Raw genomic sequence first — 18,447 nt, forward strand, 5'->3', positions numbered from 1 at the left:
AAACTGAAGCGAAAATGAACAGACAAAAGAGAGGGGAGATGGGCAAAACATGGGCAACTTATCGTGATGTTCTAAAGTGAAATGGAATAAAACCAGTTCATTTACACATTCTGTAATGTTTTTCTGTAAGGCTCAAGAACAGAACACTGGGGTAAAACAGCACAACTGAATTGATAGTTCTGCAATCTTTTCCTTCAAGTCACTGACCAATGAAATGAACAGTATGTTTGAGGTTATAGACATGACTGTTCTAACGTCGGTTACAGGTTATTATGTAGAAAAAAAAAAGATGATGAATTATACTCAGATAAAAACATGCAAACAACAACATGCACTCACACAAAGCAAACATCCAACAACTCTGTTTAACCTTCTCGTCATAACAACTCAGTGCTGCCCCCTTGTGCTGCTGATGTGCATTTCATCTCACAGCATTACAGGAGTACACCACTGAAAAGGAGGACTTTGCCGTTTTCTGCTAAAGCAGTAACAAAAACATTCTAATGAATTTTCAGATTTTTTTCCCCTCCAGGTAATATCAGCCAAATTGCCATCGAGTTGCTTTTATTTGAAATTCTTAATCAAAACGGCACAACTGCAATTGCATTCATATTACCTAACAACTAAACCCTTTATGAATTTCTATAGGGAACAGGTAATATTGGCAATTGCATTTCTACCAATGGTCTCCCTATTTTCTAAATCTTTAGTTGTGATAATTTGCACAAGCAAAAAGAACATAACCATGGCTCAGATGCAGCCCTTTATTGTGACTTGATTTTCCAGACAAACAAAAGGGTCAAAGGCACCAATTAAAAAGGTAGAACTAGCATAGACAGACAATGGTAAAACTATAAAATAGGGTTAACTAAGGGCAAATGGTCACATGAGCTGTAAGGGACCAAAAAAAAAAAAAAATCTGCATGTCTCCACACACACACACACACACACACACACACACACACACACAAAATACTGATTGGAGAAAGTGCCAGTGCATCTACAATTCTGCATGCTTCAAATTCTACATTCAGAAGTGCTCTTGGCTCTTACAAATGAGTTAAGTACAATTGTTTTTGTCTGCAATCCAACCACAGTGACTGTGGAGCAGGAGTCTCCTACTTAAATCAACAAAAAGAAAAACAAATATACAACTGCAACAGAAAGGAAATACAATTCAAACTAGTTCTAGTTTCTCTCTTGGCATGGTTTTATACACTGCATAGCTCTTTTTTCCATCACTGAGTGGCATGTGCTAAAAAAAAAAATCTTTTCATGGCAAAACGTAAATAAACAACTAGATAAAACAAAACAAAAAAAAAATCTAAATAAATCTGACTAAAAAGTAAAACGTTTAAAAATGAACAAACAGGATCTAAAAACAAAAGTACAGAGTCAAACCACAAACTCTCTTGCTCCTCTGTGAGAGCAAATGTGAACACCAAAACCCGTCAGAGGGAGTCCTCTAGTCTAGGTGACCGCCAGCTTCTAAAGGCACAATCCAGACAGACAGTCAGTCAGTTTTAAAGGCTCATCCATGTTAATGGCTCCACACTCATCACACCAGACATGGCTTTTGAAACAACACCCCCCCCCCAAAATAAATCAATCCAGACCGAAATCACCACACCATGAGGCACCTCACTCTTGTATGTGCATCAGTAGACCACTAGAGGTCAATGTGAACACTTTGGTTGAGGGTTGAGGAGTGGAGTGGAGTGCTGTGATCCAGGGAGCATTCAGTAAAGTGCCCCCCTCCCCCCCCCCCCAACACACACACACACGCAGTGCAGTGGGGCAGTTTGAGGCAGGGGCAGTTAAGCCCAGGAGGGGGGGCGGGGGGGGGGGGGGGGTTATCGAAGTCAGCTGGGGGACACCTCGGAGAGGATGGGAGGCCGATGGAAAGCGGGGTTGGAGGAGGAGGAGCAGGAGTCGTGGTGTAGCAGTTTGAAGAGCAGCTCCTCCTTCTCCTGGCGCAGTTTCTGCGTCTCCAACGACTGCTTCTCCAGAGCCTCCTGCAGGCTCAGCTGGTCTTTAGACAGCTCCCTGCACACACGATTCATTAACGATCATTAGGACCATTATAATCAATCACAATAAATCACAATATGCCCGGCACCACATATCTGTATAAAACAGTAAATAAAACATGCTTATTCTTATTCCTTTTCCATTGTTAGCATTTAAATGTAAGATGCAGAATTTTACATTTCTGATAATTACTATACATCCACTACAGTATTTGACGACTGTACTAAAGAAACTAAAATCCTAGCAAAACTAGTGAATATTGAACATTATAATGCCACGTACTGGATGAGGGACTGGTAGTTCTCTATCCGAACTCTGAGGTCTTCATTCTGTTGTAGGATGTGAATCACCTGGTCCTCCAGTGACAGATTCTTTTCAACCTTTAAAGGCAAATAAATGGCCTAGTTTAACACAATGGATTTATTCCGACGGTCTACATTACACATGCCCAAACACAGACCACACAGCACACTTTTACTGTATGGAAATAAGTACAATTAATGAGTCACTGGACATCTGTGTCAGGTTCCAATTTGTTTATCTGGATTTGTTTACCTATCTAGTGCAGTATCTCAATGAAGACCTTCACTGTGGCAGTCCAGTAATAAGATTATCATTAGGCTACGAGTGGCCTACACAGGCAGATGTAATCCCTTAAACAGTCACGGTTCAGAACAGGAGGTTACATAGTGCCACAGATCCATGCTCACAAAATCCCACAGCAAGATACCTTTTGATTGTAAAAACAAAAAACAGACTGTCTGGACCTTTAAACAGACCACTGTTTAAGTTCAGAGCCCTTGAGATAATTTATGGATGTGTCATGAAAAAAATCCAGTGTTAAACATATCCAATCCAATCCAATCCTATCCTGTGTACGTATACACATGTATACATATTATATTTGGTGAGAAGTCTGAAATGCAAACACATATTGGATTTTTAAGCACACCATCATGACCCTGCTGAACATGTACAGCAGTTTTGCTACACTACAGTAAGTGCAAAGAACCCTAGACATTCTTTCCTGACAAATGCATAAATACATGGGTTGAGCATGCACATCTTAATTCTGACCCTTTTACACACACACACACACACACACACACACACACACACACACACACACACACACACACACACACACACACACACACACACACACACACACACACACACACACACACACACACACACACACACACACACACACACACACACACACACACACACACACACACACACACACACACAGAGACACAGAGAGAGAGACACACAGACAGAGAGACACAGAGAGAGAGACAGAGAGAGAGAGAGAGAGAGACACACACACACACACACACAGACACACACACACCCCTCTCCTGGCTTCCCAAAAAAGGCCAGCAGCACATACCAGTGTGTTCATCTGCAGAAGCTTGCTGCCCAGCTCCTGCACACGCTCAGTCTTCATCTCGATGACAATCAGCAGACTCTCCTGCTCCCGCTCCCAGAATTCCCCGGGGCTGCCGTGAGTCTGAGGGGAAGGATCCGACAAAGAGGAGGAGAGGGCAAGGCAAGTTAAGTTAACTCATACAGTACACAATTCATACACAATGATTTATTCAAAGTGATTTACACTTGAGAACAATAAAGGACTGAGAGGTCCCTCTTCGAGATAGAGATAGAGATAGAGATAGATAGATACTTTATTGATCCCCAGGGGAAATTCAAGATTCAAGTGAATTAAAGAATGAGAGTACGTGCATTTATCAGAGGAGTGTAAGACTACAAGGAAGAAATGTATGAAGATAGAAAAAAGTGAGAGGAAAGAATCAAGTCAAGATCTAATACAGAGGCTGAGAGAGTAGCACCCAGTGTAAGTATTCTTAGGCGGTATTTAACTCCATACAAAACATGCACAATCCATCATCACATAATCACAATATTAACACAGTTGATATAAATCAGGACACTCATGTCAATGTTCTCTGGCCATTAGATACGTCATTGATGAAAGAGGATAAAAATAGAGGTGGCAACCTGATGACTCTGTATGGGTTAGTTATAAGGGCCCATCCTCCACACTCACCTCAATGTTCCGCTGTAGGTCTCTCTTCAGCGTGGACTCCTCTACTCTCCGTTTCACCTCAAGGAACACCTTCAGATCCACCAGCAGCTCTTCTATCCTCTCCTGCAACATGACAGACACAGACACACACACACAATGAGGACGCCTGTTAATTTAAAACACATGATAAATGAACTTCCTAGATAGTGGATAACTGCCTCACCTTCAGCATGTTCTCTGTGGCTTCATGTGCAGCATTTAAGGCAACTTTCTCTTCTCTGTGGAGGCGCTTCAGCTCTATACCATGAAAGAAATGTGTGATTTACAGTTCGTTTTTATTATAGGAGATCCTCTAAGCCTCCAGCAAAGACCAACCAACTGGTTTGTATTAAAAACACATTCCTACACCCTGGTACTAAAAACACTTGATTTAGGGATGTCCGCTCTCCCAAATCATGACCTTCATCTGGTGGGAATAAACAGGAGCGTTTTGACCAGATAAAGCCTGTGGGCTTCCCTTTCAGTGGAAGAAAGCCTCTAAGGCCAGTGTGCACTTGTCTATGGCGTCCACAGCTGCCTTGTGCCCATCCACAAACATGGAGCTGTGGAGATCTAGGGGGCATTGGTGTGTGAGTACTGTAGTTGAGATGATGATAGATAGATAGATACTTTATTGATCCCCAAGGGGAAATTCAAGGGTCTCAGTAGCATCACACACAACATGCACTTACAGCAGAAATGGTAAACATAAGTATAAGTATAAACATATAACTAAACTCCACTGTACAATAAAGACAGTAGAAGATAAGAAAGATAAGAAAACTAACATACTAAATACACTATATAAATTAAATTAAGGAAGTCCAATGTGCTTGAGGGTGATCAAGCATAAGACGCTTGTAGTGACAGGGCCAGGACTGGTAAGGTGCTAAAGGGAGTGAGTGTCATGGTGAAGGTGCAAACAGTAGTCCAACCATAGTCCTTAGTTATGTGTGCATGGCAAGGTGCTCAAGAGAGTGAGTGTCATGGTGAAGGTGCAAAAAGTAGTCCAACATTAGTCCAACAGTGCAACAGTAAGGTCTAGAGACCAGCATAAATAATATGGACAAATAGGGGAGTAAAGTATAATGTAGACAAGGTAAAATAAAAAAAACTATTTCAGTGCAAGAACAGGTTGAGGTAATAGGGTTATAGCCATTCATTCATTCAGTATTGTAGCAGAAGCCTGACCGCAGCCATTGATCATGTGTGCTAATATAGCATAAAAAACAGTGTAGCAGTAAAACAGTAGTGAAAACATTAGGCTGTGTACATTAGTAAAACAGTAGTAAGCAGTAGTGGGCAGTCAGTACTCAAACATGGACATGGAGAGGGTGGAGAGGCAGACAGACTAAGCAGAGAAGTCTATGGGCCCGTCCCAATACCTCCCCTACCCCTAGATTTTTGCCCTAACCCTCGTTTTTGCACGTGCACGTGTAGGGCTAGGGTGTCCCATTACTATAGGGAGCAAGGGGAAGTGCTATTTTGCCCTTAAAATCAACCCTCAAAACATAGCCAGGACCGATGCAGGCTTAAAACGAAGTGGGAGATGAAATTACCCTGGATACCGTGCGAGCTCAGCGAGCCGGCCAAATTTTTCATATATTTTCGCAAATAAGCATATTAAAATTTCGGAATATGTTGGAATATGTTAGCTGGATGCACATCTGATGGACTGTTGAGTTTTGAACACTAATGTTAGAAAATATCTCACGAAGCTATCTGACGATGTTCATGATATCTGCTGAGTGCTTTGAGAGAGTCTGCCCATCAAATAACGTTATATATCTGATCTGGGTAGTTTCGTCAATATTTAAGGTGGGTGTTCTGGCGTTCACATGAACACGAATATCTTTGTTGATTAACTAGACGTAGATAAACCAGCACAGCCCACACAACAACGACCGCTGGAATGGGCATGTTCCTGAATGAAAATAGTAGCAGGCTACTACCGGTAGACACGTCGGCGCTGCGCGTGACGTAGGTGAGCACGTTCGCTACGCTAATTTGCATTTAGTGGTGTCCCAATTTATAGGGAAAGATCTTCACCTCCACTTCCCTTGTCGAGGGGGCTTTAATGTTGAGGGCAATCAAAACCAAGTGGAAGTTTTAAGGGCGGAGAAATGGGACGGGCCCTATTTCTCCTCTTCCCTTTAGTGAGGCATTGAACAGTTCAATGGCCCTAGGAACAAATGACTTCCTCAGCCTTTCAGTTGTGCATGGCAGTGAGCGAAGTCTCCAGCTGATCAAGCTCTTTTGGTTTTTGATAGTACTGTAGAGCGGATGACATTCATTGTCCAAGATGTTGATCAGTTTGTTTTCTGACATCCTTTTGTCAGATATTGAAGTGATGCACCCGTTATGTCCCTGTTTCGGGTGGAGACGGCCCCATCAGTGCTGTAGTAAAGATCAGATCTGGTTTGACTGGGACAAACACCAGCATTGTGCAGTCTGCAGGTGTGAACACAAAATAACTTGAGACTAAAATGGCCCAGAGTTCATAACAATGCTCAAGGTACGCACTGAACAAGGGCCACATTCAGAGAGTATATTCTGACTAAAAGAAACTCAAAATAATGGGCGTCAGTCTCCTATTGTTAGTCCATTAGCTATACAACTAAGCCCCCATGTCTGAGAGATTTTATTAATTTAAATGTATTAATTTAGCAAACATTTTTATCCAATGCAACTTACACATGTCAATTCTATTACAAGTGTCTTGTATTGCTCAAGGGCACAACGGTGGAAGCCGGGAATTGAACCCATAACTTTTCAGATCAAGTCTGGGAGAACTATCAAATAGTCTAGTGGACTCATAACTCCCCAAGAACAAAACAAATGGCAGTTTCTTATTGCACCTCGCAATATTTTGTAACGCAGACACAGAATCACTTAAAAGAAGGTATCTTACTAGCCTGGCTAGCGCCACCACTTCTCAATGAGACGTGGTCTGGGAACCAAACGTTCATTTTCTCGTATTTGAAAAAAATGCCCAGATCCGTTTATTGGGTGCCACGGATGTCTATCAAATGCGTCTGTGCATAGCTCATCATCGTCTTGCTTTCCCCCCTGTTCTGTGATTGGTTCCCTATCTCAGGCGAAAATTTGCTCCATGGTCTTCAGGCTGCCTTAGCAGCGTGAATCAAATCGCGCGCAAGACAGCATGGGAACACCCAGGCTAGTATCTTACTCATTAGAGAATAATATTGGAGTTTGTAAAAGGGTACAATAACATCACCAAACTGAAACAACACATTCATTGCCATAATGTGACTGAATGAAGTGTTGTATTGTACAATTAAACTAGCTCAGATACATTACAGATTACACAGATGCATTTTGAAAAAAAGAAAGCTACTTGGTCTCTGGGTGGCGTATTCTATTGTTATTTAATTTGTAGATTCTAACACATCGTCTCATACAGATACGGTGCATACAGCAGTATACTTGGTGCATTCATGTTAAAAATACCACAGGTGTGTGCATTATTGATGGCTCTTAGTCTTAAGGGGCATTCACACCAAGAAAAATAACTATAACTATAACCATAAGGATAAAAGCGTCTACACTGACCAACGATAAGAAAAGTATTTTCTTGTGTTAATGAATGGGTTCTGATTGGCTGTTAGCTTTTTATCGTTATCAAAATCAGTCTGAAAGTAATCAACAATATCGTTCTTCATGTCGTTATCGTTATAGTTTATGTGTGAATATCGTCATTCATATTAAAGAGAACAATATTTTTTTTTATAGTTATCGTTCTTGGTGTGAATGCCCCTTTAATGTCTAACACAGAACAAGACTTGGATACTGATCAAATAGACAGGTAGCTAGAGCCAACCAGGTGGTAATGCAGGCAGGAAGAAAAAGAGGGGTAGGAAGAGAAGAGGAGATGGTCCCACTGACCTTCAGTCGCGCTGTGATACTCTTCTGTCGTCTTTCTCATCTCCTCCTGGTGGGCTGCATTAAGCTTGGCTGCCGTCTCACTATTTACCTGAGGGAGGGAACACACACACACACACACACACACACACACACACACACACACACACACACACACACACACACACACACACACACACACACACACACACACACACACACACACACACACACACACACACACACACACACACACACACACACACACACACACACACACACACACACACACACACACACACACACACACACACACACACACACACACACACACACACACACACACACACACACAATTCAGTTCACCCTAACTGAACATAGACACCAAGAAATCTATTACTGTACATGCAACATCAATTATTGTGTAGAAACTCTTCTACGAGTAGAGAGAAAAACACACGTCATTATCACATATTATAAAGATGCACTTAAAAAAAAGTTCCCACACTAAGGAAGGCCTGCATGTTTAAAATGGGCAACGCAGGTGTATGAGAGACAGTGACTGATCGAGTCCTGTCTCTGTGATTGACACTAAAGCAAGAGTTTTAACCTTGCCACTATGCCTTACATAAGACATCCTTTATTCATGGGCAAACACCTGCTGAGAGGGGTACTTCAGGTCAACACGGTCTCTTTTGTTCGTCTCGGTGCGTAACTGAGGACTTGTTTGACTATATATTTACACAGATCAGGTCTGTCTCCTTTCTAAAGACCAGGGTGGACGGACGCACCTTCCAAGAAAACAGGTCTGGCCTTGTCAGGTCGGGGTGGTGGGGGACACTTTCAAAAGCAGGCCCGGCATGTCAACGCTTTAGCAGCGTAAACTTGCACACACAGAGAATAGGGGCGGCAAGAGCGGGCATTGTGGAACACGTGGAAACAGAATGGGCATTGAACGCTGCCAATTATTGGGTAATGGAAAAGGCACAGCGTGTTTATGGGCGCCGCCAGCTGCACAACGCATTCCCTGACGTCATCGCTGCCGTTGTGTTATTCGTTTGAGCAGACGGGGCGCTTGAAGCTGCACGTCTTTGGGAGTCCAAAAACCTCTAAGCAGGTGATTCCACACACAGGCCAGGTCTCAGACCAGAGATTGAAGAATGGGTCTTCAAAAAACTGAAAGTTCCTTAATTATTTTCCCAAATGAACCTTCAATGGTGTTACTTCTATGAAATAAAAAAACACTGTCTCAGTAAGGTTCTGCTTTAAATGTACAATACAGGGCAACTTTTAACATTGACAGGCAGTGATGTTGGTCGGCCACTTTCCCATTTGTGTTACAAAACCAGTTGTCATCCATGGGTAACTTGTTGCAATCATCCCATCAGAACACTAGGAACAGGACATGTGATGGTCCAGTGACATTGTTTGCAAAAGGTATCCCATGTACAATCACCCTTGGAGTGCAGTTTATGTTCTGGGATTTCTCCATGCTATTGGCATCTCACTACTCTGGGGACTGGTGACAGTCTCTGTCTCATGCCTTTTTGACCTAATGGCCTGTGGCCTATGGACCATCAGAAGAACATCCTCCTTTCTTTAACCATACAACACAGATGTAACTGCAGCATCTTTAGCCCTTGAGAGCATTCTTAAGGGCTCTGTTATTCCTCAATGTTTGTGGCTTGATACAAAGCAAACAAACAAAACAAACTGAAAAGCTATACATTAATCAATGGCAACTTTTTTCCCACACAATTATTCAATTCAATTTCATCACAAAACATGAAGAGTGAAACAGGAAAAAATGAAAACAAAATGAATAAAATGAGGTAGACTTAATAAAACAATTTTTACAAACAAAAAAACAACTGTTTGCAGAATTCAAATAACACTCAAATCTGGAGATAAATTAAGATTAAAGGGGTGGTTCAGGATTTTGGACATAGGACCTCATTTCCAAGTAAGCAAGTGTGATATTTATCAGTGGAGACCGTTTTCAACACGTTTCATTCAGTCCTTCTAATTGCAGAGTTCGCAGGTGCTAGGCTAGCGCAAGTCAACGGTATGTGCTAGCCTGCCACTAAAAACAGTCTTACCCACTCCAAAGTACACCCGAGGCAAATAAATTATAACGCCAGACTATCGATGTAAATGTCTGTATTGAAAGTGTTATTTCTAACGTTATTCTATCCTTGCATTTCAACGATCGCATTACATTTTGAGGGACTAGTTTCTTAGCAGCGGCGGAATTATACTTGCTCCGGTTAGTAGTACTGCGCCGAAAAGTAAACAGTAAAGCGCACTCCAATGGGGATACCTAGTAGTAGCCTTGGTAATAGCAGTCCGCCGCTGAGTTGCAAAATGACTACTAACAACTTCAGGGACCAAAGTATAACTATTGCAACGCGATGCAAGGGTAGTTGTATTTCTTACACTATTCTATCAACACAGACATTTACATCGATTGTCTGGAATTTGCCTCAGGTGTAGTTTGGAGTGGGTAAGACTGTCTTTAGTGGCAGGCTAGCACATACCGTTGACTTGCGCTAGCCTAGCACCTGCGAACTCTGCAATTAGAAGGACTGGATGAAACGTGTTGAAAACGGTCTCCACTGATAAATATCACACTTGCTTACTTGGAAATGAGGTCTTATGTCCAAAATCCTGAACCACCCCTTTAACTCCATATCCATATGATCATCTGTACCTTCTCAGCGATGCTACAGAGGACCTTGCAGAGCTGGTCGTTGTGGTGGGCTTTGAAGAGTGCATCTCTCTCAGGACCCCCAGGGGCAGCCAGGAGAGCATGGAGGACCTTCAGCTGCTTCTCATACTGCTCCAGCTGCTGCTCCACCCCTCCACCCACCTCAGCCAATGGGACCTTGGCTAGACGGAACACATGGAGAACCAATCAGGGATGTTAGAATGCTGATGACCATACCCAACCTTTAACTATAACTCACAACACTTCATTGACCAAGGCCTGGATTAATTGAAACTGTGAGTAACATAGGACATTGACAAACAAGACAAATTAAAATAAGAATAAGGAACATGCATGAATTCAGATGTAAACATGATGTAGATTCTTTACAAAAAAATGTGAATTGTGAGGCAAAGGTTCAAATGCTAAAATCTAATCTCTCCAACCAGTGGGCCTTTTTTTGACAATCCTTCACCAACCTGGCCTAAACCATGGTCAAAGCCATGTAATATGACCTCACTCAAATGCAATGTGGACATAAACAGTGACCAGCCAGACATGTTAAATAGGACAAGCGGCCTTATCTTGCTTCAGCACTCCCGAAAGGTTAACAAATGACCATGGAAGGCGTAAAGAATTCCAAACTATCTATTTAGTCTAGGTGTCAAAACACCATTGGAGGAAGTAGATTTGCTTTGTTTGTTTCCTTTCTCTCTCTCTCTCTTTTTTACAAGACATACCTTTGGCCAAGGACATGAAATTATACAGTAAGGGTGCCAGAATAGCGTTAGTCAGACAGGATGGAGCTTGTAAATCACAACCGTGACAAGACCATCCATTTTCTCACCGAGATGTGGAATGTGCTCACTCAGTCATTGTTAAATGGGCTCCCAGCTCACCCGACTACCTAGCAATTACAATTACCAAATACCTGAGCGCCTTATCACACACACAATTACGTAATTCATTTTCGATCATGCAATCAGGAAAAATTAGGGGTGTTTAGGTACGACATCACTTCCTGTCTGTTGCTTAGTGTGTTTCAGATACCTCCGGCTGTTCTTGTGGTGAGTGAAGAGGCCCAAGGGAAGTTTATTTATGTAGCGCAATTCATACGCAGACGTGTCAAAGTGGTGTAAAAACACTACAAAACAGAATATGTTCAGTGGACCAAAATGGCTGATTTAAAATAGTGAAGAGTGCATTAGGTTAACATTAGTTAGGTTAAAGGTAGCTTGTATTTTACGTAAAAGGTGACATTTTCTCTTAAGGTCTCATTTTGTACTATAGCTTAAACGGCAGTCCTCATCACGTGTAAGTTGCTCTGGGTAAAAGAGTCAGCTAAATGACAATTCAATGCGATGCAATGTAAATGCAAGTTAACAGAGTAAGAAGAGTTAGCTTGTGAGTGTAGATCTGCCGGAGGAAACCATTGCTCACCACTTCCATCCTGAGTGCTGTTGTTCACCGCCCTCTGCTTCTTCTCTCCCACCTTCGACTTGCTCTTCTTCTGCGGAGACACACAGAGGCAGGGCTTGGGCCTTGTTTCAATGGAAATATGCCGTACACAGCTCAATAGCAGGACAAGCCAGGCACAGGAAGACTTTAAGATGTCAATGAATTGCATCAGGCCATAGATCAAACTCCACTGTTTGTTTGGGAGCTAGTCAATAAGGTTGGGCTGTCAACACCTTTTATTTCATTTATCCCCTGCTAGTTAGGTCACCGTCTTGTGGGCATTACAAAATGTAATCCACCTCCTGGTCAAAAAGTCTCTCTGCTTCATAAGCAATAAAAATGTACACAACAGAACAGGTCACACGCTATTGCAAAATAGGGTCATGAGAAGTTACATAAACCACAGTCATCCTAGCTCATCATGGCCGATTCAGAGGTTGGTCATTAAAAACGGAGAACATGGACCACACCTCAACGTCTCCAGCTGCTTGACTGGGTCATGATTTTTTCCACAGGACCTTCACCCCTTTACCATTTTTAATAGTGTTGTTCAGACTTGTGTCAAATGTCAAAACAAAGCAAAGAAACAAACAAACAAAAAAACTGCCTTATGTAAACAAGCTTGGACAACAAACAAGCTGTTTATTCTGGTTTCAATTGCCAAACAATAGCAACTAGCCTATAATCCTGGAGAGGATATCTGTTTATGGGTCTTAAAACAAGATGCTTTGGTCACTGGCCAAGTTTAGGCTACATACTCATCAAACCAGACTCCTCCAGGCAATACAATGGATTTTGTCCATTGCCAAAACAGCATCACTCAATAACTTGTAGGCTACCTCAGAATTTAGTTTAACAGTGTTTCAACAGCTGAAGGCACTTAAGATTTTATGTTGGACTGGCAGCAAGAGGAACAGTGAGGAAACTACAACAAGTGTAGGCTATTACCTGAACAGTGACATATAACACATACTCTGATAACACAAACAAAGTATGACAACTCTAAACTTTTAGTGTAGCTGATCAATAAAAGTGTGTGTGTGTGTGTGTGTGTGTGTGTGTGTGTGTGTCTTGATACTCATCAAGCCTACAATTTGAAAAGTGCAGCTCACTTCCACCTTATGACACTTGCTTTCAGGAAAGCACTTTTGAAATTTCTGACTCAAAGCACTGAGCTCATCAAACCATCATGCAAAGCCCCTCCCTCCCTATAGCCGTGTCCTTAACTGTGATACGCCACCTCATCACTCACAGTGACAAAACAGATGTAACTCATTTCCTCTGAGCCGGTGCAAAACAATGATGTAAGCCTGAGCACTCCACAGAACCTAGGTCTTATCACAGATTTCTTCATCGATGTCTATCGGAGAGGATAAACAACACTTGGGCAACAGACATGATAAGGTTTACAAGTAGTATGGAATTCTGTGATTTTTTATTTTCATGGTTCTCTAGCCATCTGTTAAGTTTGTGCACTAAAAACAAACAAACAAACAAACAAAAACACCAGTGTCCCTGGTCCTTGCACTCTGAAAATGTGAAACATAGTGTCTCAGATTAAACCATAAACCGTTTCAACCAATCAATGCGTTGTTCAAGGAGCACGGAGGGGAGGGGGTTTCATTAGATTGGCTGTTGAGTTTAAATATAAATAACCCTTCACCAGAATCGTGGTGGACTGCACCTTTAAGTAACAATGTGTGTCAATCTATACCCCAAGTTATTCTGTCTCCATGGGAAAGTTTGCAGCTTATGTTACACTCTGAGCTGCTCTTTAAGTGCAGGAGACAGTGAACTCCCTCTCAGGTATAAACAGAGGCCTTCCATCCGGTGGTCATTACATAAACATGTATAAACACAGCACAGATATTAGACTCAGATGGACATGCAGGACACAGATTAACACACACACACACGGCTGGGTGCTTGCCATGGTAGCCACCATGTTTGTTTGAGGAGAACAGGGAGAGGGGGGTGGGGGGTGAGGTTTGTATGGTTTCTATGGCAACTTGTACAGTTCTCCCTAGAGTATGTGCAAAGTCTAGCCTACTCCCTGTAACATACAGTCTAAAGACAATCTACAGAAATTGTTCAGCTCTTTATCTGAAATAACCCTCCTAAAAGAGACCTGGTGCACTTTGCGTTTTAAATAATTGCATTGAAAAACATAACAAAAATTGACTATAGGCTAAATATTTTCAAAATGTCTGCAAGACACCAAACCTAGGTGATGAAAGCATTTATTTCCTCTTACAGACTTAACCAAAATAATCCCCCCCCCCCCTTTTAATGAGTGAGTGAATGTGTACATAATAACTAGCAGACAGACTGGATGCCCATCTCAGTACATTTCCTAATTGTTCTCAGATTCACAGTAACGAGACATGGTTTAAAAAAAAAAAAAAAAAAACTCCCTCTCTCCTTCCTTGAGTATTTGACTAGGACATCATTCATACTGCCATGCCTTTCCACACATTTTTAACAAGCACGAGACTCCTGGACCCAGCCAGTGTTTATAGTCCTGTAGGGATATATTTGCCAGCCACCTGAGAGAATGTGCCGTTCTACAGCAAAGCTTAAGGCTTCCTCGGTCAGGGCAGCCCTGGCAACGCCAGTGCAGTCATTTAGACTTTTAAAACTCCTGTTAATACTCCTGTGTTAAAATGGTGAGATGTAGGCCTATCGGGGTCACACACAAGAGCTGAGCCACATCCCCTGCAAGATATCACACATACTAGTTTGGGAGGCATAAAACAGACTGGAGACATGACAGGAACATAAGCTGGGCCAGGTGGCAAAAACCACAAGACTCGTCTGCTTTTAGCTCTGAACATTTTTTACAAGGCATTTGTCATCTCCCTGACAAAAGTTGCTTCAAAGCATCAGTTATTTTAAAGAGTGCCTCAATTCATCAAGACTGTCAATGTATAGAATGAGGCCTCTGGATTCCACCCAGTGGCATTTCACCTCTGAGATCACAAAGTGCTCATGAGACAATCCTAGGGCAGTGTGCAGAACACAGAGCACAAAACACCATCACATGAGACGGCTTGCTGTGATTTTAATGTTTTCGCTTCTTTTCATAACTGTATTTTTCACAATAATGTTCCACTGTGTTGTAGGCTACCCTGGTGGGACAGCTATATTTCACAGGCCACATGTGAGCCAGGCTGAGCTGTCCCCTCATCAAGTGTACTTGATCTCCTTTTAAACTTCCTCTGGGGTGTTGCCAGTAGGAAGCTCTGTGGATACAGTTCGAAATACTGAGAATGCCAAAGAGGAACAAACTATCACATGCTAGGCTAACTCCTGTGAAGCAGCAGCTCATTGTATGTCTCCCAGCCATATCAAAACACAATACAGAGTCATGACACTAGTACTGCACTGCACACAACAAACACCCAAACAGACCAACAGTATTGACACATAAGTGGCGTCAGTCCAGGTCACGCCACCTTTGATTGATGCTGTGTTTGTTACATAAAATTTGGCTTTGCCACCACAGAGCTGGCCTATTTCTCTTGGCACTCAGAAGCACGGGCACAACAAATGCCCTTGTCGCCTAATGAACAACTGGCAAGCTCACACGTTTCCCAGACTGGTGCCGGAGTGAGGCTGGCTGGAGGGGGGAAACAGAGCTGCCCTAGGACATGGCCGACGTGAGTTTGTGACCCTCTATTCCTTGCAGAGGTCTTACTATACCACACCACAGTCTACATCTCCAGTTGGTCATGTCTACTTTGGGAACATACTGCTGTGCCTTAGCTGCCACTATACCACACCGATGTGTATTGTGTGCGTGTGGGAGGGGGCAGCACTCTTAACAGAATACAGTGCACAGCTTGTGAGGAGCACAACACTGGCTGTGACATTAAGTCCAACAGTTTCTAAATCCACAAACAATCTGGGCTAATCAAAGCTTTCCACTGACGAGAGATTTAGGACTGTGTGGTCTCTGCGCAAGTGTAATAGGGCTGGTAGTAAATATAAAAAGGGTATGGGTATTGGGTAGAGTAATTAAAGTTCATTTAAATATAGATTTCTTGCAACACATGGAGCTGTGGCCTCATGTGGCACTACAAAGGTATTAATCCATCATTTACAGAAACCTTACCAGACGCCACGGACAAATTAGTTTGTGTATGCTGCATCAAGTGTAGGCGTGCAGGTAGGCGAAAGCTCTTGACAGCACTTTGATCAGAGGAACAAGACATCATGAATGTTAGAATCCTAACTTACACGGAAATGAACTGATTTAGCAATCATCTGGCAGTGTCAAGTTAACGAATAGCTGACATTTGAAACATTTGGTATTTAATTAAATTGCCATTGATAGTTAAGTTGTGAGATTTTAAGAGCCCATGTGTGCCTAATGAACTCACATTTAACGTTAGGCTACACTATTTTTTAACGTGGTAACTTCAAGTGTAAGGGCAATTGTGTGCATACAAAGTCTTGCTAGCCAGCGCTAGTTAACCAACAGCAATAATTCACACTAAATTATAAATGTGAAAAGATTGAGCAGTATCACTAATATTCTGGGTCAGGTTACAATGTTTCAACACTAAAGTTTGCTGTCAAACGTTACAAAGGAAACAAACGTAAGAAAGGAAAGTTAACGTTAGAGTTTAAGTTGAACTGACAAGAGTTGAGGTCTCCGACTCAAAAGAGGGGTCTTCCACCTTTTATATTTTCCAAATTGAATAATGTTACACACCTTGCTCTGGGCACAACCCATTGCTGAGCGCCCGACCTTCTTGCCTCTACCCGAAAGGTGAAGCCAGCAGTATCTTCAGCTCCTGCGTTTGGACCAGTCACAGAGTCCCGCTATATGTACCACTACTACCCTCCCCACGAGCCAGTTTGATTCCTCTCAGCCGCCTCGAATTAAATTAAGGCAACATGAAACCCCTTGCGCACAACTTTGTCAAACTGTGAAGATGCGCCCCGAGAAACCTGTGTTATTGCTGCCTCATTAGTTGAGCAAGGTATGCTGGTATGAAAGCCTAAAATTCAGGAGCCGTCCATGAGTGTTATGAGCATTGTGTTGTCGGTGCGGATTTGCTGGCACGTTATAGAATTTGAACTTTTTGTACCGTAAGTCCCTGTGTAAATGCGCAGAACTGCACGTGCGCAAACGACTAGATACACATCTGAGATCTTTGAAAAACAAAAAAAAACTTGGCTGAGGTCGAGGTTGCTGTAGCCTACTTGAAATGTATACAAATTATGGCATATTTCAAAAGGTAATGGATCATTTACATATCCATATAATGTTAGAAAACGTGCAATATATATTTTTTACTTGATGTTCTAATCAGCTGGGAAAGTTTTGAGGGGATATATGCCTGATTTTACCATATTCACTGTATTATATCATGCATAGACATAGACATCATATACAAGGATAAATAAATAAATCGGTTATCACTTATTTTCTAACTAGCCTCTAGAGGCCTACCTTATTCCCCTCATGGTGACCAACCTCTGGGTCAAGGACTATTGAGCCAGCTTCATTTTGTTGCCTTAACTGTCAGAGGGTGCTAAGAATAACTCTATTGGGCTAATTTAATGATTAACATGCATAAAATAGAAACTAGGCCTACAAACAAATGAACTACATTTTGGCTTTGGGGCATTGTGTGCCTAGATCAAGCTGTTAGGCTATGCAGGTTCAATAGCCTATATTGACCCATTGAACCTTTATTATTGTAGTTCTCTAATATTCATCCACTCATATCAACAAACTCATGTCAACAACTCATAGAAAACCATGGACAAATTATCAGATGCTCTTCTTCAGTTATGTCCACTGTTGTCCACTGAAGGGAGCACATATAGACTAAAATGTTAACCCTGTAGAATGGAGCACACTTGTAATGGCTCCTGCTCTGCTCGTCATACCATGGTTTGGGCCACAGGCTTTAAAGAGCTTCACAATGGCTGCTGCAACATTTATAGCCTATCTTTGCCCTCCTTTGCCATCAGCATGCAGCAGACCTGAGTTAAAGGAAGAGCCAGGAATAGCTCTGCAGGCAGTGAGGGTGTTAGTACTAGTGTGATTCTGTGAAGGGAGTCATTTCAAAATGGCATTGTGCAACAAGAATTAAGTTTGCCCCTGGGAGCTGGACCTGTGTTAGGTTATATATTAACACAAATGGTCTCTGTGAGAAAGGTGAATCTCTAATTCATTAAATGACATATATGTAGAGTAGTATTGACCATTTGAGCTGATATTTTTGATTTTTATTTTTAAACGTAAGTGTCAAATCAGCTCAAA

At 42.1% G+C, this 18,447-nt stretch overlaps 1 protein-coding gene across 1 annotated transcript; it reads right to left on the reverse strand.

Moving 5' to 3' along the window:
* Positions 1–1,842: 1,842 nt before the first annotated feature.
* On the reverse strand, positions 1,843–17,214 carry ccdc69 (coiled-coil domain containing 69). The gene is made up of 9 exons (XM_076292014.1): positions 16,885–17,214; positions 12,150–12,219; positions 10,713–10,891; positions 8,027–8,114; positions 4,305–4,378; positions 4,103–4,204; positions 3,428–3,547; positions 2,314–2,411; positions 1,843–2,046 (listed from the first exon to the last, which is right to left on the reverse strand). The coding sequence occupies exons 1-9, from the start codon at positions 16,903–16,905 to the stop codon at positions 1,863–1,865; spliced, it is 936 nt and encodes a 311-aa protein (XP_076148129.1). The 5' UTR covers positions 16,906–17,214; the 3' UTR covers positions 1,843–1,862.
* Between the last annotated feature and the right edge of the window lie 1,233 nt (positions 17,215–18,447).

The sequence above is a fragment of the Alosa pseudoharengus genome, unplaced genomic scaffold (genome assembly GCF_046254945.1).
Source record: "Alosa pseudoharengus isolate Yale_2024_CS ecotype anadromous, Long Island Sound unplaced genomic scaffold, YU_APseudo_1.1 YU_APseudo_1.1_scf_19, whole genome shotgun sequence".
Classification (NCBI taxonomy): Eukaryota; Metazoa; Chordata; class Actinopteri; order Clupeiformes; family Clupeidae; genus Alosa; species Alosa pseudoharengus.